The sequence below is a fragment of the Belonocnema kinseyi genome, chromosome 9, assembly GCF_010883055.1.
Source record: "Belonocnema kinseyi isolate 2016_QV_RU_SX_M_011 chromosome 9, B_treatae_v1, whole genome shotgun sequence".
Classification (NCBI taxonomy): domain Eukaryota; kingdom Metazoa; phylum Arthropoda; class Insecta; order Hymenoptera; family Cynipidae; genus Belonocnema; species Belonocnema kinseyi.
The window spans coordinates 82439795-82460164 of record NC_046665.1 but is presented as its reverse complement, the minus strand read 5'-3'; the positions used below and the strand labels follow the sequence as shown (position 1 = coordinate 82460164).

Here is a 20370-nt window from a genome sequence, read left to right as displayed (position 1 = left end):
TGAAACCTTTTTAAATTTTCTTTTTCAGCTAATGCCTTAAAATAAAAAATGATTTGGAATTTTTCCCTTCAGGAGCTTTAATACAATTTTTGCATTATCTTTAAGCCTTTCAAAGTCCTGAAATAGCTTCCAAATTTGATTTCAAAATCTTCCAAATACTACATTTTGTTTAGAAGTTTTTGAAATTTTTTCAAAGGTTAAATTATTTTTTATTCTTTACAAAACTTCTAAATATCGCTTTATGCTTAATAAATTTTTGGAAATATTGTAATCTCGTCACAACAACATTTTAAGAGAAGGAATATCAAACTAATTTAAAAAAATGTTAATAATGCCAGGGATTCCCGAATAAATTAAATGAGATTTCATTATATTCAAAAACATTTTCATTTATTATTTTCCTAGAAATCTTGCATGATGTCATATAAAAAAGAAGAGATATTAAAAATATAAAATTGCAATTCACTTGAGCAAGAACTTAAATACTATATTTTACAAAAGTTCAAATTCAAAAAGAGAATATCAAAAATACAAAATGATTAATTCTACGGCACAACCATGTAATATAATAATTTTCCAATCCTAATTTCTCTCAGTCTTTTACAAGAACGCAAAGCTGTTAACATATTAAGTTTTATTTTGTCCAATTTACTCGATGTGTGCTTCTGATAATCCTCGGCCGTGAAAAAGTATATTTTTCCTGTAATAAAAACAAAATTCATATAAATTTATTTTGAAACAGACTTCACAACCCAGAAAGCTCTTAACACAGGGGAAATAGGGTGATTTTTCTCAAAACTAGGAGAATAATAGGAAAATATATTTCTTCAATAAAATTAATGCAGGTATCACATTGAATTTATTTTGAATCACTTTAAATTTCTAAGATTTCAAGTCGAAATATATTGTGATTTCAATCAAATTGTTCAATTTTCAATGAAGAAAGGCCACTTTTCAACCAAAAATAAAATAGTTAAGTTTTAATATAAAAATACAGCTGTATTTTTAACCAAGTCAAAAAGTAAGATAAAAACTGTTCAATTTTCAATAAAAATACGACTTATCAAGCAAGAAGATTAATTTTCTACTGGAAAGACGAATTTTTAACAAAATATATGCATTTTCGAACCAAATAGTTTATTTTTCTACTAAAAAGCTCAATTTTTAAAAAGTAATAGAATTTTCATCAAAAAAAAAATAAATTATAAATAAAAAAATGCCATACTTCATATTAGAAACGAAATTAAGAAAGAAATTTTAATGAAAAACAGTTGATCTCAACCAAAAAAGATAAAACTTCTACTAAAAGAGAAGAATTTTTAAAACAAAAAACTAATTTTTTATCAAAAAAATTTAATTTTCAACCTTAAAATATAAATTTTTAACAAAATAAGTTCATCCTCGAACCAAAAGTTGCACTTAAAACCAAACTGTTGATTTCTCCCTAAAAATATTAATTTTTATATAAGCAGTAGATGTTTCATCACAAAAGAAAAATACTTAACGAAAAATGAAATAGTTGATATTACCAACAAAAATATTTTCATAACACTTTTATAACATAATATTAAATAAAAAAAAGTTTTGTTCAATAAAAAACAACGAATTATTTTCAATAAAATAATGTATCCTCTACCAAAAAAGATTAATTTAATTCCAGAGAGTAAAATTGAAATTTTTTAACATTATTTGTATTAAAATATAAAAACATAATATTTTATTCAAATAATTTATTTATTGTTTATTATTTTCAAGTTCAAATGAAGACTTTTGAATCAAATAGATTAATTTTAAAGCAAAAAGAAGAATTATCTACAAAATAGTCGAATTTTTGAGCATGAAGTTAAATTTTCAACTAAAATTATGAATCTTGAAAAAAAACACAAATTTTCCACAAAAAAGACACAATTTTAATAATATAGATTAATTTTCAATAAAAAACTCTTAAATATTCAATAAAAAAATGAATTTTGTACCGAAAAATTAAATTTTCCTACTAAAAATGTAAATTTTAAACAAAAAAGTTAATTTTCATTCATCAGTTGCATTTTTAGCCAAGTCAAAAAGTAAAAAGACGAATTTAGACGAATTTTCAACAAAACAGTTTAACTTTCAAGCAAATAGTTGAATTTTCAGTCAAAACAGCTGTATGTTCAATAAAAAAACTAATTTTCTATCAAGAAAATTAATTTTCTACGAAAAGACGATTTTTCAACAAAATACATGAATTTTTAACCAAATAGATGATTTTTCAACTAAAAAAGATCAATTTTTAACTAAGTAGAAAAACTTACAACCAAAGAAGATAAATTCCTAAACAAAAATGTAGTAGTTGATATTAAAAAAATATATGTTTATACTATTTTTATAACATAATTTTAAATAAGAAAGTTTATTTCAACAAAAAACAACGAATTATGTTTAATAAAATAATGTAATCCTCTACCAAAAAAGATTAATTTTATTCCAAAGAGTTAAATTGAAAAATTTTAATTATTTGTATTCAAATAATTTTTGCATTATTTATTATTAAGTTAAATTGAGGACTTTTGAAACAAATAGTTGAATTTTAAAACAAAAAGAAGAATTATCTACAAAACAGTTGAATTTTTCAGAAAAAATTTAAATTTTCAACTAAAATTATGAATCTTAAAAAACAAACAATTTTATTCAGAAAAAAAAACACGAATTTTCTACAAAACAATATGAATTTTCGATAAAAGATTTAATTCTTAGCCAAGTCTTTGAATTTCTCACCCAAAAAAAAACACAATTTTCAGAAAATAGATACATTTTTAACCAAAACCCTTAAATGTTCAATAAAAAAATGAATTTTTTACCTAAAAATTGAATTTTCCTCCTAAAAATGTAAATTTTGAACAAAAAAGTTGCATGTGAAATAAAGAACTAATTTTCTACAAAAAGACGATTTTTCAACAAAATAAATGAATTTTGAACGAAGTACATGATTTTTCAACTAAAAAAGATCAATTTTTAACTCAGTAGAAAAACTTTCAACTAAAAAAATATAAATTCCTAAAAAAAAATTTAATAGTTGATACAAGGAAAAAAAATTTATTTTCCACCAAATAGTTACATTTTTAACCGAAAAAAAATGAAATTTATTCTAAAAGAGATCAATTCGAAACCAGTTGTATTTTTTCCACGGAAATATCTATTGAAGAAAAAGTTTATTTTCAAGAAAATAGATGGATTTTGAATGACATAGTTTAACTTTCAACCAAACAGACGAATTTTCAACCAAATAGTTGAATTTTCAATCAAAACAACAGTTGTATGTTCAATAAAAAAAAAAATTTTCTATCAAGAAAATTAATTTTCTACGAAAAGACGATTTTTCAACAAAATACATGAATTTTTAACCAAACAGATGATTTTTCAACTAAAAAACAGCAATTTTTAACTAAGTAGAAAAACTTTCAACAAAAAAAAAAACATGAATTCCTAAAAAAATGTAATAGTTGATATTACAAAAAAAAAAGATTAATTTACAACCAAATAGTTACATTTTTAATCGAAAAGGATTAAATTTATGCTGAAGGAGATCAATTCGCAAAGCAAAAAAAAAAAAGAATTTTCTGTGAAACCATTTGAATTTTTGACCCTTTAATATCTATATTAAACAAAAAAGTAAATTTTCAAGAAAATAGATGAATTTTTAATTAAATAGTGTAACTTTCAACAAAACAGACGAATTTTCTACAAAACAGTTGAATTTTCAATAAAAAAAATATTATTTTTTTCAGAAAAAAAAAATTAATTTTAAACATAATTGATGAATTTTGAAACCAATAGTTCATTTTTCTACCAAAATAGTTGAATTTTTACCCAAAGGGGTGATTTATGTATAAAAAATGCAATAGTAAACTTTTCAATTAGAAGGAATTACTTTCAACTACAAAAAATTTGATTTTTTATTGGGTTCTATTAATTCAGTTCGTATTTAAGCGACTTGCCAAAATAAAGTAATTACAACAAAACCTACCTTCGCCTTCCTTGACAGAAGTTTGTTGTTTTTTATATTCGAGATAGAGATCCAAATCTCCTTTTTTTCGCGCGCCATCTTTTCCCAAAGAGAGGAGAGTGTACTTTGCTTTCAAAATTTGATTAATAGAGGACGCTAAACTATTAACAGCATCTAAAGTTTGCCTCCCAATAATGTATTTGGGGATTTTAGCGAATTCTTGTTCTGTGAGAGGAGCCAAAAGAGGACAAACTTCAGCAGGCTCGTTGAATAAAGATTTCTTGCAGTCTCTCATCGACGAATGTACACTTGGGGTAAAATTTGCGGGAGAAACGTTCTCTTCGTTCTCATGATTTAAATTTCCATTTTTAGGTCCAGATTTTTCTTGGACATTGAAATAATCTTTTATCCCGGGTGGGATATTTTTTCCCATGTGGTCGATTTTACTATTGAGCTTTTCCAACAATGATGCCATTTCCTAGTTTTGAAGAAGAACTTTATTAGTTTTAAGGTAGTTGTCGTGCCGAAAATCAGATCTCTGAATACAGTTTTTCTACGATTTTAAGAGTCAAAATAATAATACTGATGATGTTAATTTCGAAAAGAAAACATTTTCAATGAAAGAAATTAAAAACTTACAAGACACATTTATTATATCAATAATTTGTGCAATTGAATTTTTTCTTACGATCGCTTCTTATTAATTATTGAAAAATGGCTACATTTTATTCGACGGTGTCTTATTTTTTCGGAAAAAACGTTATCTACAACTCTACTGATTTCAATTTTAAAAGACACATTTTCTATGGCTGAAATCATTCAATCAAATTTTTTTAAAAGCTAAATTTTTTAACCAAATAACTATATTCGAAGATTATTTACTTATTTTCAAAATTGAAAACAAAATAATGTCTTTTTTCATAAAACATTATTAACGACAACTAAGTTAATAAGCGACTATCTTTAAAACTGATATAAATAACTTATAACTGACATCAATTTAAATCAAATTAATATATATTATTTTGTTATTTTCTTTTACTTTGCAGCGTTCATTTTCAGCTTTCAACTCTTCCAAATTTTTTCGTAAAGATCTTATTCCTTCTGCCATGAGCGAAACATCTGTTTTTGCGCGAATAAGATTTTCTTGAATGTTATCTTTGTCTGAAAAATTCAAGGGATGATTTTGGAAATTTTTTTAAAGTAAACTTTAGAAAGGAGCGGTATGGAAATTAATAAATTCTTACATGTGAAGGAATGTTGATTTTTAAGTAGTAAAGTCGCTAATTGAATTTGCTCCAATTTTTCAGACTTTTGCACAATAATTTCGTCCATTACCTCAGTCGCCATTGTTTCTCTAAAAATATTTAAAATTCAGAAAATTATTAATTAAAAATATAAATAACTCTAACTTGCCACTGTAAATAATCAATTTAATCCATTTACAGGATTGCTACAAAATTATAATTTCGAAAGTTTTTTTTCTCTGACCTTTACAAATATATATTTCAATCTGAGAAAAAAGATTTCATCGAAAATGTTGAATTCTCAAATGATAAAGATGAATTTTGTATAAAACAGTCGAGCCTTCAACACGAAAATATGATTCTTGTTATAAAAAAGTCAATTTCTAATCAAATTGTTCAATTTTAAGGACAAAAAGTTATTTTTCTATACAAAAAAGTTCAATTTTCAATCCAAAAATGTGGAATAAGTACATAAATGACTTTTCAAAATGAAAGGACAATTTTTATAGAATAAATGGAATAGTTACATTTTCAGTTAAAACAAATTTTTTCAATCAGAAAAAAACTAATTTTCAACGAGGTAGTTAAATTTTTAACTCAACAAATGAATTTTTAAATAAAAATATGAATCTTTTACAAAAAAATTGAATTTTCAACAAAATACTTGCATTTTTAACAAAATAGTTCAATATTCAAACAAACAGATTAATTTTAAACTAAGAAGATTATATTTCTTCCAAAAAAGACTGGTTTAAAAAAGTGAAATTTTTAAGAAAAAAAATATATATTCACAAGAAATTGAAAAGTTCAATTTTTAGTAAAGAGAAAGTAGCTTCAATAAAAAAATGAATTTACAAAGAAATAGTTCAATCTATAAACTTGAAGAATAATTTCCTACAAAAAAGATAATTTTTCAGTAAAGTGCATGCATTTCCAACCAAGAAGATTAATTTTCTACAAAAGGTCGACTTTTCGATATAATACATTAATATTAAACCGAAAAAGATAAATTATCAACCAAAAAAATGTTTTTTAAGAAAAAGAAATCAACAAACTACTTGAATTTTCAACTAAAAAAGGCGAAATTTCAACAAAAGAGAATACGTTTCAATAGAATATCTTAATTTGAAACTTTAAATAGAAGACTTACGTTTTCAGTTCAAAAAATTAGTTTTTAACAAAACAGTTAATTTTTCAATTAAATAAATGAATTTTTAACGAAAATGGTGAATCTTCAAACAAAAAATATAAGTTTTTAATATGAATTTTCAACTAAAAAAGAGACACTTTTAACCAAACAAAATACCTCAATTTTCAAACAAAAAAATTAATTTTAAACCAAGAAGATTAATTATTTACAAAAAAGAAAAATGGAAGTTATATTCTTAGCAATAAACAAAATTATTTTTAAAAAATGAATTTTGAACTGAAAAAGATCAATTTTAACCAAATAACAGAATTTTTAACTTGAAATAGAATACTTCGTTAAATTTTCAGTTCAAAAAATTATTTTTCAACGAAATAATATACATTTTCAAGAAAATAAATGAAGTTTCAACCAAATAGTTATATTTTCAGTTAAAAATTTAATTTCTAACCAAAACCCCGAATGATCAATCAAATATATAAGCTTTTAACTAAAATCACAAAAATGACAACAAAATTTTCTAATAAAAAAGATGAATTTTCAACAAAATACATGAATCTTCAACTAAAAAATATCAATTTTTAAGAAAAAATGGAAGTTATATTTTCAATGTAAAAAATTGATTTTTAAAAACAAGATTAATTTTCAACAAACCAAATGAATTTTCAATCAAATAGCTTATCCAAATACTGGAAATTTCAAATAAAAAGGTATATATTTTAAATAAAAGATGGAATGGTTAAATTTTCAGTTAAAAAAAATAATTTTCAAAGCAAAAATAATATTCAACATAATAGTTCCTTACTTTCCCTGATTTTTCAGAATTCCCTCACCTGTTGCAAACCTGCGTTTATAAATTTAATTTATGAATATGTAAATAAATAAGAATAAATATAGCGTAAAGTAAAGCAAATTGAAATATGTATGCGATAAAAATTAGATATAAATAATAAAATTAAAATATAAAATAAGAGGGAATTATACTTAACCTAAAAATAAAGAGACTTTAAAAACATCGAGAACGTGGTAAAAATTATGAAAACATTAGTAGTTAACCTCTCTTCAGGAGTAAATTATCATGTCTGCCTTAAATTTAAATTATTATTGCATAATTTTGGGCAGAATTTTTAGTGAAAAACTGTAACTTTACTTGACAAACGCCTAAAAGAAGTTTGAGATAAACAATGACTGATAATTTTAATTGAACACTTAAAAATAAAAAAAATGGAGCCTCTCTTTTCGTACCTTTTTTATAAATTCCTGTATTTTCTTCTATTTTCACTGTTTTCCAAGCACTTATTCTATTTTTATCACACTTTTCACCATTATAACAACAAACTTCAATGCACTCCCAACGGTTTTCGTATTTTTTCAAACCGATCAGCTGATTTTTGACATATGAGCGCCATGTTTTTTACGCGGGAAATTTACATTTGGCAAATAAAATTTCATTTTTAATCATGCAAAACTTGAAAAAGTTTAGCTTATATTTTTTTATATTTCAAATATATAAATTCAATGAAGTAAGAAAACGATGTGAAAAATTTAAGTAATATTTAAATTTAAATTCGGACATTTCGGTTTCTCGCACGCGTACCACCTGCACGCCATAAAAAACTTATGAAAGAAATTAGAAAATTTTTTAATTTTCATATTTATATAATTACTAAATAAATAGAGATGAAAAAAAAGGTTAAAACTCAAAAGAATTTTTTTCACAAAGCAAAGAAGCTTTACTCAGGAAATCAGAGCATTTTTTCTTTTCAATAATTTGAAGGGTTTTTTACTTTTCTGACACTGACAGTTCATCGAGTTGTCAACATACATCGTCACACGTTTTTTCTATAATTTTCCGAGTTTCCGATCGCAAGGTTTTTCTAATTCTACCAAATATTTGATTTTCATTTTCTCATCTAACGCGGCAACCTACAGGTCACAAAAATAGTATTCTTTCCTAATTATTTCGAAAGATGATAAATCCTAACCTCAAAATTATTAATTAATTTCCAATTCCAATTAATGTTGTGCTTTCAGGTTCTTAGTTACTTTCGCTTCTGAAATAATAAAAATATCTCAAAAATGAGTAATTACAGTGTGATTACTTCCGACTTTGTGAGCGTTTCGATCACAAATTCAGGAAATCAAATGACATGTGTTGAACGTAGATTTCAAAAGGGTATTACGATCGATGACTTTAAGGTAATTTTTAACGTAAATGCGTTGATTTACGTTTTTGAATATGGTTTTTATTAAAATTTTTGGATTTTTTGTTTAATACTAGGGCAAACTCGAGTTGTTGACTGGCGGAAGTCCATCAACAATGAGTGTCGAAGTTTACGACAAAAATGATAAACTCGTATGCAAATTGAATGAAGGAAGTCGCCTTTTAGGGTCATATCCTATCGAAGATGGCATGCGAATTCACGTGAGTTTTCTTAATTCGATTTTATAATTTATTAATTAGGGGCAGTCAATAAACTACGTTATCAATTTTGGGGGTAAAAATATATGAAGGCCACTGGATCGGGAAATGGCCGGGGATATTATAATACCGGACAATCACAGTGAATTTATTTATTACCCGAAAATTTTACAAGTTTTCAGAAAAAAAGTTTGTCTAGCTTTTATTTCAACCGTTTATAAAATAATCAGTAGAATTTTTATATTTTTCAATGATAAATTTGCTTTCACTTCCAAATTTTGGATTTAAAGTGTCCAAGTTTCAATTTTACAATTTTGGTTATAAAACCTTTTTATTTGGTCAAACAAATATAAAGTATATAATCATTTTCAAAATTGAATTGTTAATTAAGGATTAACAAGTTAAAAATTGAAATCTTTCAATTGGAAAGTCTTAGTAGTTGAACAAATGTAAACGCTAGATTTAAACTTTATAAACTATTTTCAGTTTTAAAATAATATTAAAATAATATATTCATAATTAAAGGCTTTTATTAAATTAAAAATACTGTTTAGTCGAAATTTTCAAATTTTTTAATTAAGAAAAATAACAATTGCTTGATATTTAGAAATATTTTATTTTGTCATATGAAATCAGTAATTGTAAATCAAATATTCAAAACTGAACAAAAATCTAAACTTTTAATGTTACAAATTTAATTGTTCAATTTGAAAAAATTTTATTTACATGTAAAATTGTTGAATTTTGATTCATAATAAATATTGAACACCTATAAATCCTACAAAAATTCGAGTAAATTGAAGAGACATTTATGAGATCGGAAAAGTTTCAAAATTAATTAAAAATTTGAAATGATTTTAAATAAGTTAAACGACGTGTCTAAGTTTCACGACATAATTTAAAACAAAATATAGATTTTTGAAGGTTTCGAACCAAAAATTGAAAAGCTTTTTATGAATTATGAAAGTCTTTAAGAGAATTAAAAACATGTTCTTAAGATTCCCGGGAAAATTAATTTTAAGAAAATAATTGTAAAGATTTAAAAAGATTTTCAAATATGTCAGAAATGAATCTGGAAGATTTTAAGGAAATATTTTTTATTTTGTAAGATTAAAAATATTCTAAGAAGAACTCGAATCATTTTAAAAAGTGTTTAGAAGTTCTGAAAAAATATCAAAAATAATTTAAAATTTAAATAAATGCAAAATATGTAGATTTTTTTGAAATGATAATAATTTATCTTTTAATTCAGGAAGTGTTCACTTTATAATAAAAATGTAGTGTTTAATTTTTAATATTTCTAGCTTAAAATTGCTTAGCATGATTTGCAGCTCAGTTTTTAAGTTTCTACCAAAAAGTTAATTATTCATTTTATGAATTATTAATATTTAAGCAAAAATGGAATAGCTAAATTCATAGATGAAAAAAAATAATTTTTTACCTAAAAAATATGAATTTTCAAAAAAAAAAAAAACTAAAAAAAAATGAATCTTTAACAAAATAGTTCACCTTTCAACCAGATAGTTGAATTTTCAACAAACTAATTTTTGAAGAATTTGAATAAAATTTTTACAAAAAAGGTGAATTTTCTACCAAGATTAATGTTCTGTCAAAAAATACATACATTTTCAAGAGAAATTTTTGCTCCAAAAAGATGATTTATCTACAAAACAGTTGTATTTGTAACCTGATAATATCAATTTTCTATAAAAAATTAATTTTTAACCAATCAATTGAAATTTGAACAAAACAGTTGGATTTTCAGTTGAAAAATTACATTTTGAACACAAAAAAGAACGAGTTTTCAAATAAAATTATAAATTTTCAACCAAAAAAATTAAATTTTAAGAAACTAGTTTAACTTTCAACCAAGGAGTTGAATATTCAACCTAAAAGATGAATTAAAAATAAAAACACAGTTGGATTAAACAAAAAAAAACGGATCTTTCCATACAATATTTGAATAATCAACTAAAGCATATTAATTTGTAACAAAACAGTTGCTCTTTTAAACAAAAAAAGCCGAATTTTCAACAAAATATATAAATTTTCAACCAATCAAATAATTTTTTTACTAAATTGTGGAATTTTCCACAAAAACATAAATTTTTAACCAATCAGTTGAAATTTCAACTAAATAGTTACATTTTCCGTAAAAAATGAATTTTTAATTTAAATTATGAATCGTCAACCAAAAAAAGTAACTTTCAAAAAATTAGTTGAAGTTTCTACCATGGAGTTGGATTTTCAACCTTAAAAATGAGTTTTCAACGAAGAATGTATTAATGATATTTCAACAACAATAAATTTAATTTAACTTTAAAATCTGTTGAATTTAATTACAAGATCCGAATTGTCAACAAAATACATACATTTTTAAACAAATATCTAAATTTTCTACCAAATTGTTGAAGTTTCAGTTGAAAAATTACATTTTTAGCACAGCACAGCACAGAAAGAATTTCAACTAAAATTATGCAGAATGAATTTTTAATTTAAATTATGAATCCTTAACCAACAAAAATTAACTTTAAAAAAAATAGTTGAAGTTTCTACCAGGGAGTTGAATTTTCAACCATAAAAGATGATTTTTCAACGAAGAATGTATTAATGATATTTCAACAACAATAAATTTAATTTAAGTTAAAAATCTGTTGAATTTAACTAGCAAGGCCGAATTTTCAACAAAATACATAAATTTTTAAACAAATATCTAAATTTTCTACCAAATTGTTGAAGTTTTAGTTGAAAAATTACATTTTTAGCACAATAAAGAAAGAATTTTCAACTAAAATTATGAATCTTCAACCAAAATAATTAACTCTTAAGAAAGTAGTTTAACTTTTAACCAAGGAGTTGAATATTCAAACAAAAATTGCTTTTCTACAAAAAAAGGCGAATTTTCATCAAAATAAATAAATTTTCAACCAATCAGATAAATTTTTTACTAAATTGTGAAATTTCCTACAAAAAGATAAATTTTTAACCAATCAGTTAAATTTTCAACAAAATAATTACATTTTCCGTTAAAAAAATGAATTTTTAATTTAAAAAATGTTGTTGAAGTTTGTACCAGGGAGTTGAATTTTCAACCTTAAAAGGCAATTTTTCAACGAAGAATGTATCAATGATAATTCAACAACAATAAATTTAATAAAAGTTAAAAGTCTGTTGAATTTAATTAACAAAGCCGTATTTTCAACAAAATACATACATTTTTAAACAAATATATAATTTTTCTACTAAATTGTTGAATTTTCTATCGTAAAATACACATTTTCTACAAAACAGGTCAATTGTTAACAAAAAAGTTCATTTTCAACCGAACCAGATTAATTTTTAACCAGACAGTTGCTATTTTAACCCAAAAAGATTATATTTCTACATTAAGAAATATATTTTACACCAAAAAGATGAATGAAAAACAAAGTTGAATTTTTATTTAAAAAAATGGTTAGTCGTGATAAAAAAAAAGATTAATCAAATTGTTGAATAACGTTTTAAATAAACCTTTAAGTTTATTTTTAATACTTTAAAAATATTAGGCTCAACAAGTGGAAATTTTGCTTAAAAATAAAGTTAATTTTCCACTTCAGACTTTTGGGTTTCGGGCTACGCATAAGTTTTATACTTGAAAAATGTTGTGCTATTTTTTTAAATTTATGGCACTATTCACCCTATTTTCTATCTCTGTAGTGAGTCAAAAGCCTGTTTTGGAAAATTCAACAAGCTGGTCCTGGTAAAACTTTGAAAAATCTGGAAATGACCTCGAATTTGAAATCGTCTCATGAATCGCCACCCAGATTTTACTTACAATCATTTATTTTGTAGTTCGTGAAACTAGAAGAAATTTCCCCCAAAGAATTGGACCAATTATGTCTAGTTTTTTATGCTTGTTGCACAACATCTAAATGTTATTTTTGGTACATTTTTCAATAGGTTGTGGATAATTTTGCTCGTCAAGAAGAGGATTTATCGAACGTGGAAAAATTTGAAATATCAGAAGAAGAATATGCAAAAAGATCAGGTACTAAGATTAACAATTTCTGAAAATAAAGATTCCTATAACTAATAAATAACGTAATAACGTTATCTGAAACAAATTTCATTCAAATTTTAGACACAGTCAAAGCATTCCTGGAGAAGAACAGACTGGGAAAATATAATGATGAGGAAATGAAACGCAGGGAGGAGGAAAAGAAAAAAGAGCAGGAAGCTGAAGAAGCTTCTGCAAGATTATGCAAAATTGGAGATCGCTGTGAAGTCTATGTTCCGAATCAACCGAAGAGAAGGGCAACGATTATGTACGTTGGTAAGTATTCCTGTTTTCGATTTTTTATTATTACTATTATTTTTCTATGCGAAAAGGGAATTTTTTTAAAGAACGGAAAATTTATTTTCTAATAAAAATGCGAGCGTAATAAATAAAAAATAATAAATGCAATAGTTTTATAAGAGACAACAAATTTGGTTAAACCAGGAAACAAAAACGTGCGCGATTATTATTTTTTTATCTACCGCAATATTTAAATTAAAATAAAAGATTAATATTAACATAAAATTGTTGTATTTCATAGTATTTATTATCTGAAGTAATCGTCAAGAAAAGCAAGGACAATTTTTATGATAATAAATGAAAATTGATATCTCTTCAGAATTATATCTAATATTTTTGTGTAAATAACCAAACCGTTGTATTTTTATTTAAAAAATAACAATTTTTATTATTGTAAATATTCTTTTAAATTAAATATTTTTTTTATTTACAGTAGATATTTTAGACCAGAAACACTAACATATGTAATAAAAAACTTTTTGTTTGGTTTAAAATAACTGATTTCTGATAAAAAAATGTTAAAATAAATTAAAATTGGTCAAAAATGCTAAAGCTTCTTTGAAATCTATATCAAATTCCCGCGAAAAACAAGAGAATAAAGTAAAACTGTTAAAAAAATGTTGTCTTCTTTCAGATCAAATGATTTTTTGTTAAAAATACCGATTACCGGCATAAAAAACCATCAGAACCAAAACAAAAATGGTGAATTTAACGACTCTATATTACTTAATAAAAAACTGTTTAAGATGGTAAATCTTCTTTCAAACCTATTATTTTTTATTTTTATGTAGCTCAACCTACAATTGTTCAAAAATGATCAAACTTCCTCTAATGATTTTTTAAATAAAAATATCGATTTCCGATGTAAAACATAACTTGAAATAGTTAAAAAAAAGTTTTTAATCTTCTCTGAAATGTTTGAAATATAATTATAATAAATATATTTAATAAATATATTTTTGTAAATAAAAAATATAAGTTTCCCACGAAAAACACTAACATAACTCAAATTTGTTCAACGATTTTTAATCCTGTTCAAATTATGATGATTTTTGTTTAGAAATACCGTTTTTTCGATGTAAAACAACAATTTAACCTATAATTGTTAAGAAGATTATGCATCTTCGTTAAATATAATGATTTTTGAATACAAAATTTAACTTTTCGACCAAAAACACTCATACAATGCGAAATCGTTCAAGCCAATTAATTAAAATTTAAGAAATTTAAATTAGATGAACATTCTATTTAACGTCCAGTAATCAAGTTAATGTTCAGGATTCCTGAAAATAAAACGAAAAATTCAACGACCAAATTTGGACCACCAGCATAAATTGTTCCTTTTGTAACTTGATAAAAAGATATAAATTTTCCTAAATATAGTACAAATTCAAGTAAAAATATTGCATTTTTAACACAACAGATCCATTTTTAACCAAATAGTTGAACTTTCAATTAAAACGATTAATTATGTACAAAGAAAGACGGTTTTGAAAAAGTCGAGGTTAAATTTTAAATTAGAAAGTGTCAATTTTAAACCATATAGTTGAATTTTCAAATAAAAAATATCAGTTTTTTACAAAAAATTGAATAGTTGAAATTTCAGTTCAAAAAATGAATTTTAAAAAAAATTCAAACAAAGTGATGATTTTTTCTACTAAAATGTCGAAATTTCGACTGTAATAATAGATTTTAAACAAAAAAGATGAATTTTTGACAAAAGTTAATTTTAAATTAAAATTATGACTGGCATACTTAAGGGAATATTTACATTTTCAGTTAAAAAGATAATGTTTAACCAAAGAGATGAAATTTCAACTAAAATTATGAATCTTCAACTGGAATAGTCGAAATGTAAACAAAAAAAATGAATTTCTACAAACATGAACATTCATTTTTCTCAACAAAGACGATTTTTTTTTTACAAAATACATGAATTTTCAGTCAAAAAAAGATAAATGACAACTCAAAATTGAACTTAGTTTTAGTTAAAAAATTAATGTTCTATGAAACTAAGAAATTTATTTCATTCCCCGCTCACAGTGGGAAAAAATGACATTTTTGGTTTAAAATAACGTACATCCCATAAATATTGAGCGATTTGAACAAAAAAATGTGAAAAAAGCTGTTAAGATTTTTAAACTAATATTAGCTAAAGATGTTCCAATATTATATATTAAGCAACAAATTTTTTTATAAAGAAATTATTTGTTGAAAAAATGTTTTCTATGATTTTCCATAATCATACGTTTTTTCTGGTTGTATTACAAGAAATTCGAATAGAAATTATATGATATTTAAAAAAATGTCTTTTAAGAATATAATTCTTTATATTATAAACAAATTTTATGAACAAATGCAGTAATCAGGAATTTTTCGACACGAAAATCCATTTTTTTTAGACGTACATTTGTTTAAATTCGGAACTTGATGATATTTGTAGCAAAATTCATAATTTGTTCATTAATCTTATGATATTTGAAACAAATTTAATAAACAAATTCTTTATTCGGGCATTTTTCGGCTGAAAAATTCAGGTTTTTCAATGCCAGTCTTTTCAGATAGGAATTTGGTGAGAATGTCAGCAACATTCATAATAAGTTGATGAATTTTATTATTTCTTTAAACAAATTTTATGAACCCCGAATAATGCATTTGTTTGTTAAATTTGTTTTTAAAAATTGTCATGAAGGTCCCAACTGAAAAGACTGGTATTGAAAAAACCGAATTTTTGTGTCGACAAACGCCCGAATAATGCATTTTTTTATTAAATTTGTTTAAAAAATCATAAGATTAATCAACAAATTATAAATTTTGCTAAAATTATCATAAATTTCCCAATTTAAAAAGATTGACATAGAAAAAAAAACAAATATTTTTGTCAAAAAATCCTGATTACTGCATTTGTACATTCAATTTGTTTATAATATAAACAATTATAGTCGGAAGAGAATTTTTTTATATTATATTGTTTCGATTTCAATTTCTTGCAACATAACTTGAAAAAACGTGTATTTATGAAAAGTAGAAGAAAAAATTTTTCAACAAATAATTTGTTGATAACAAATTTTTATTGTATATTGTCTAATATGGGATTATCTTTAAATAATACTATTTTACGCAACTTAAGCGATTTCAACCATTTTCCTGTTATTGACGAGCACCAGGAACTTCAAATAGAAAAAAGGTTATTTCTTCGTTCTATTTGTTTAGTTATAAAAAAATTGGAAACCTAATTCAAAAATCAGGCTGGACAACTCTCTTAGAAATCTTATTAGCTTTTTTCCAAATTTTTTTGTTTGTTTTTTTGTTTGCAAAATAATTGAGAAACTTGAAAATACTGTGAAATAGTTGAATGAAAAAATGTAATTTTTGATTTTCCATAATGTTTTTATGCCGTCAAAATTTGAGTTTTCGATTTTTCAAGAAAATTCAAAAAGTTAGTTAGAATAATCTTGTAGGGCATTAAAAAAGAAACATTTTTCTTCTCTTGACTTTTTTTATATCGTGCGTTATTTGGCTTAAAATGTTCATTTTACTGTTTTTTGGAATTTTGTAAATGCTATAACTCTGGTAAATTTTGCTTTTATCAAAAAAAGTCATAAAGATAAATTGTTTGTCTTTTCGAATGCTATGAACATCCGTAGAGACAATTTTTGAATTTTGAAGAAAAGTGTTCTCAAAAATATTCAAAATGTGCTCACTTTTTGAATTTTTATCCAAAATGGCTATCTAACGAACTCGACCTTCATTTTAAGATAGTAAAAGAATTTACTAAATGAAAATCCAAACAGTCGATTCTTTCGAAAGTTGCCGTGCTAACAAAAAAACCATCCACAGACAGACACATTCGTAAAATCCCTGTTTTTCGGATTCAGGGGTTCTCAAAACTTGGACATTTGACAAAAACTGTGGAGGGGGGGTCCAGATTTTACACTGATGAGAATGTAAAAAAGAAAACTAAATTCAACATAATAGAATAGTTAAATTTTCTGTTTAAAAAAAAATTGGTTAATAAAATAGTTCAATGGAGTAATATAAAGTTAATTTTAGAAATTCAATCCTACATTGCAATTTAGGAAAAAATCCTGACATTTCTGAGTTTTTCCAGGTAGGGTGAACTCCCTGGAAAGAGAGCGACTGTGATCCCTGATATTAAACAAATAATTGACCAAACAATTTTTATTTTTAGGTAAACCTGATTTTAAAGAAGGATGGTGGATTGGAGTGAAATACGACGAGCCACTTGGAAAGAATGATGGAAGGTAACTTTAAATTAATCGAATACTATTTTCAAATTCTCAATTTTACACAAATCAAGTTTTAAACAAAACTTTCAATTCATTTCCAGTGTAAGCGGTAAAAGATATTTCGAATGTGCACCAAAATACGGAGGATTCGTGAAACCGACACACGTAAAAGTGGGAGACTTTCCTGAAGAAGATTATGATTTGGACGAAGAGATTTAATTTCCCTCAGAAAAAGATCCCTTCACATTTAAAAAATCAATTATATTTTTTACGCCCTAGGTTCTAAGATTATATAAAACTTTCAGTTCTTTAATAAAAATTCCAGTTCCTTATACAATATTATTTTAATTTTATATAGCCTTTTTTTTACAAATCGTCAATCTTAATCAGAATTAATTAAAATAATCCAATAATGAATTAAGAGATCTATCTGATATCCTTAGTACTTCCTTCGCTTGATTATTTCCGGTCGCCAGTTGATTGGATGACTCTCTTCAGACTAAAAAAATAATAAATAAAATAAAATAGAATAATAAATTGATAATCATGATAAAAAAATTAATATTATGTCTGAAAAATTGACTTACAGCTGTAGGGTCTTCTTTGTACATTTTGATTGTTTTATCAGCTTCTGTCGTGATTAATCTTGTACCTGATCTGTCAAAAGTAAGACTAAAGATTCCAGCTTCACTATCCATGGATCCGGGTTGCACAGGAGATTGCAGACGTTGGAAATTGTATCTAAACATTAATTGTACATATTAGATTATTTAATTTAAATAAAATAGATAGACAAGATTTTAACTTTTTAAATAAAAGAGATCGCAGCGGTTCAGTAATTCAATTTTAGATTTAGAAAAAGGTATTTAATTTATTATTCAAAACATTTTATATCACATAGGCATCAGAAACAATTTTAAAAATGATCATATATTAATGTTTTTTAATGCACTTTTATCATTTTGATTTCATATTTTCATCCTTTTTTTTAGTGTATTCCTTTCAGTGCAGAACCCTGAGTTGTCCAATGTATATTTCTAAGTAAGGTAGAAAGAAATAATTTGAAAAACACAAAAATAATTATTTTGAAGAACATACTTTTTTGGTATTTGTTTCTTTAGACTTCTAATTTGTTTCTAATGTATTTTTATAAGTAGGTGATTAAAAATGTCGACTGAAAACTATCATAATGTAAAAAAAAACAGAAATTTACCAAATTAGTATACAAGAATTTTTTTGAATACGCAGTTTTCCAATGCAAACCATTTTTTGTTTTAAAACTGTTGAAATCAAAAAGAAAATTCAACAATTTGGTTAAAAATGGTTTCTTGCATGACTCAAATATCTTTCCTAGTTAATAATTTAACTATTTTGTCGAAAACTCATCTCTTTTGGTACAAATGAAATCTTTCTTTTTTGTTAAAAATGAAACTATTTGGTTGATAATTAATTACCTAAAATTAATAAGTTTCAGTTGACAATTCAACTATTTTGTAAAAAGTCGTCTTTTTTTGATAAACTCAACTTTTTTTAAAAATGTTAAATCTTTCTTTTGTTGAAATATTAATTATTACAATTTTTGTTGCAAATTAATTTTTTTTAAATACAAATACTTGGTTAAAAGTTAAACCACTTTGTTGGACATTATTATTTTTTTACTGGAGATCCATCATTTTATTCGAAGATGTAGACTTCTAATTAATACCTGGTCAACATGTATTAGCGTCAGCCAATTCATCATTTTAATTTAAAATTCATATCTCTGGCAGATTATTTATTAAAGATTCAACATTTTATTTCAAAAATCATCTATTTGGTTGCAAATTTACCTATTTTGTTGAAAATTCATCTTTTTGGGTTGAAAATTCAATTATTTTAGTAGAAAATTCTACTTTTCTCCGGAAAATGCCTATTTTTTGTTGAAAAGTCAACTGCTTCGTTGAAATTTCATTTTATTGATGAAATTAACTGCTTTTCATTTAAAATTGAAATCTTTTTTTGATTGAAAATTCAACTAATTAGTTAAAAAATAATTGTTTTAGTTATATATTCATAATTTTAGTTGCAAATTCATCTGTTTGGTTGAAAATCTATCCGTTTTTTGAAAAATTCATATTTTCGGGTGGGAATTTCAACTTAAAAAAAAAATTTGTCTTTAGCTTGAAAATTCGTATTTTTGGTTAAAAAAATTCATCTCTTATTGTAGAAATTTCAAAGATTTCGTTAAAAACTCATCCATTATGTTATTTTTCGGGTTCCGTTTCTAGAATTAGCTTATAAATTGTTCAGCAAATATTTGAAATTGGTATCAACAAAAAGAATCTCTTTCAAATCGTCTTGTTTTCTAATGTCTTGAATTTCTGTTTATAATTTATAAAAAAAATTAATCGAAACTTTGTAAAAAAAAGGGGGAGGGGCAAAGGGGAAAATTGGGTTAAAATTACCTATTTTAGGTGTTTTATGGAATTTTTTAAAATTTAAGGGTATTAGGTAAAAAATGGGACTGACTGTGATCCCTGAAATAATTTAGGGACTTACCCAGTTCTCCAATCCCAAAAGTGAATTGTGCCGTTGTCAGCACCAGAAACAAGAACGCCTTCATTATTAATTGCGAGACAATTAACAATTGCATTATGTCCAGACAAATTTTGAATGAATTTCCCTTCGGGACACTTCCACTGTTTAATATTATCAGGCGAGGCACTGGCAAATGCGTATCTATAATAAAACATGAAAAATAAATGGGTAATGTTCAAATTAATTAATAAAATGATAGAACTTCAATGTGGATTTTTGTATAATTATGTCAAAAATTATACTTACAAAGCCGGATGGTGAGCAACAGCTCTGACACTTTTTTTGTGATTAGTGAGTGTCGCTCGAGATTTTCCTGCAGCCAAATCCCACAACCTTATTGTCTGATCATGACTTCCGGTAATGATCTGTAATGAATAATAATTTAACAGACCAGGGTGGCCGTTTT

General features: G+C 24.5%; 3 protein-coding genes across 7 annotated transcripts in view; 1 reads left to right on the top strand and 2 right to left on the bottom strand.

Moving 5' to 3' along the window:
- Window positions 1-368: 368 nt before the first annotated feature.
- Window positions 369-7742, bottom strand: LOC117179855. 5 transcript variants are annotated; one of them, XM_033372009.1, is made up of 6 exons: window positions 7625-7736; window positions 7185-7223; window positions 5233-5342; window positions 5028-5149; window positions 4007-4463; window positions 369-700 (listed from the first exon to the last, which is right to left on the bottom strand). In XM_033372009.1, exons 3-6 carry the CDS (start codon window positions 5333-5335, stop codon window positions 546-548), a joined length of 837 nt encoding a protein of 278 aa, XP_033227900.1. In that variant the 5' UTR covers window positions 5336-5342; window positions 7185-7223; window positions 7625-7736; the 3' UTR covers window positions 369-545. The 5 variants fall into 5 exon arrangements, with proteins under 5 accessions (XP_033227900.1, XP_033227901.1, XP_033227898.1 ...); XM_033372010.1 differs by lacking the exon at window positions 7625-7736 and adding an exon at window positions 7530-7601; XM_033372007.1 differs by lacking the exon at window positions 7625-7736 and adding an exon at window positions 7369-7586.
- A 357-nt stretch (window positions 7743-8099) lies between these two features.
- Window positions 8100-17721, top strand: LOC117180141 (tubulin-folding cofactor B). The gene is made up of 7 exons (XM_033372483.1): window positions 8100-8311; window positions 8414-8578; window positions 8661-8804; window positions 12741-12828; window positions 12922-13113; window positions 17330-17402; window positions 17489-17721. Exons 2-7 carry the CDS (start codon window positions 8459-8461, stop codon window positions 17604-17606), a joined length of 735 nt encoding a protein of 244 aa, XP_033228374.1. The 5' UTR covers window positions 8100-8311; window positions 8414-8458; the 3' UTR covers window positions 17607-17721.
- The window catches only part of LOC117180140 (pleiotropic regulator 1), an 18616-nt gene continuing 15965 nt past the window's right edge, over window positions 17720-20370 (bottom strand). The window contains exons 7-10 of the mRNA XM_033372482.1: window positions 20211-20329; window positions 19926-20105; window positions 17975-18128; window positions 17720-17886 (exon numbers count right to left, since the gene is read on the bottom strand). Coding sequence (XP_033228373.1) covers window positions 17827-17886; window positions 17975-18128; window positions 19926-20105; window positions 20211-20329 — 513 coding nt within the window. The 3' untranslated portion in view covers window positions 17720-17826. The remainder of the gene's footprint in view (window positions 17887-17974; window positions 18129-19925; window positions 20106-20210; window positions 20330-20370) is intronic.

What these genes read in the sequence shown, in the direction of transcription:
- LOC117180141 (XM_033372483.1), top strand. Translation starts at nt 8,459, where the DNA reads ATGAGTAATTACAGTGTGATTACTTCCGACTTTGTGAGCGTTTCGATC. An exon ending in TTACGATCGATGACTTTAAG is followed by an intron (nt 8,579 to 8,660) that starts GTAATTTTTAAC and finishes GTTTAATACTAG; the next exon opens with GGCAAACTCGAGTTGTTGAC. An exon ending in AAGATGGCATGCGAATTCAC is followed by an intron (nt 8,805 to 12,740) that starts GTGAGTTTTCTT and finishes ATTTTTCAATAG; the next exon opens with GTTGTGGATAATTTTGCTCG.
- LOC117179855 (XM_033372006.1), bottom strand. Translation starts at nt 5,335, where the DNA reads ATGGCGACTGAGGTAATGGACGAAATTATTGTGCAAAAGTCTGAAAAA. An exon ending in AAATCAACATTCCTTCACAT is followed by an intron (nt 5,150 to 5,232) that starts GTAAGAATTTAT and finishes TGAATTTTTCAG; the next exon opens with ACAAAGATAACATTCAAGAA. An exon ending in TTCTGTCAAGGAAGGCGAAG is followed by an intron (nt 701 to 4,006) that starts GTAGGTTTTGTT and finishes TTTTTATTACAG; the next exon opens with GAAAAATATACTTTTTCACG.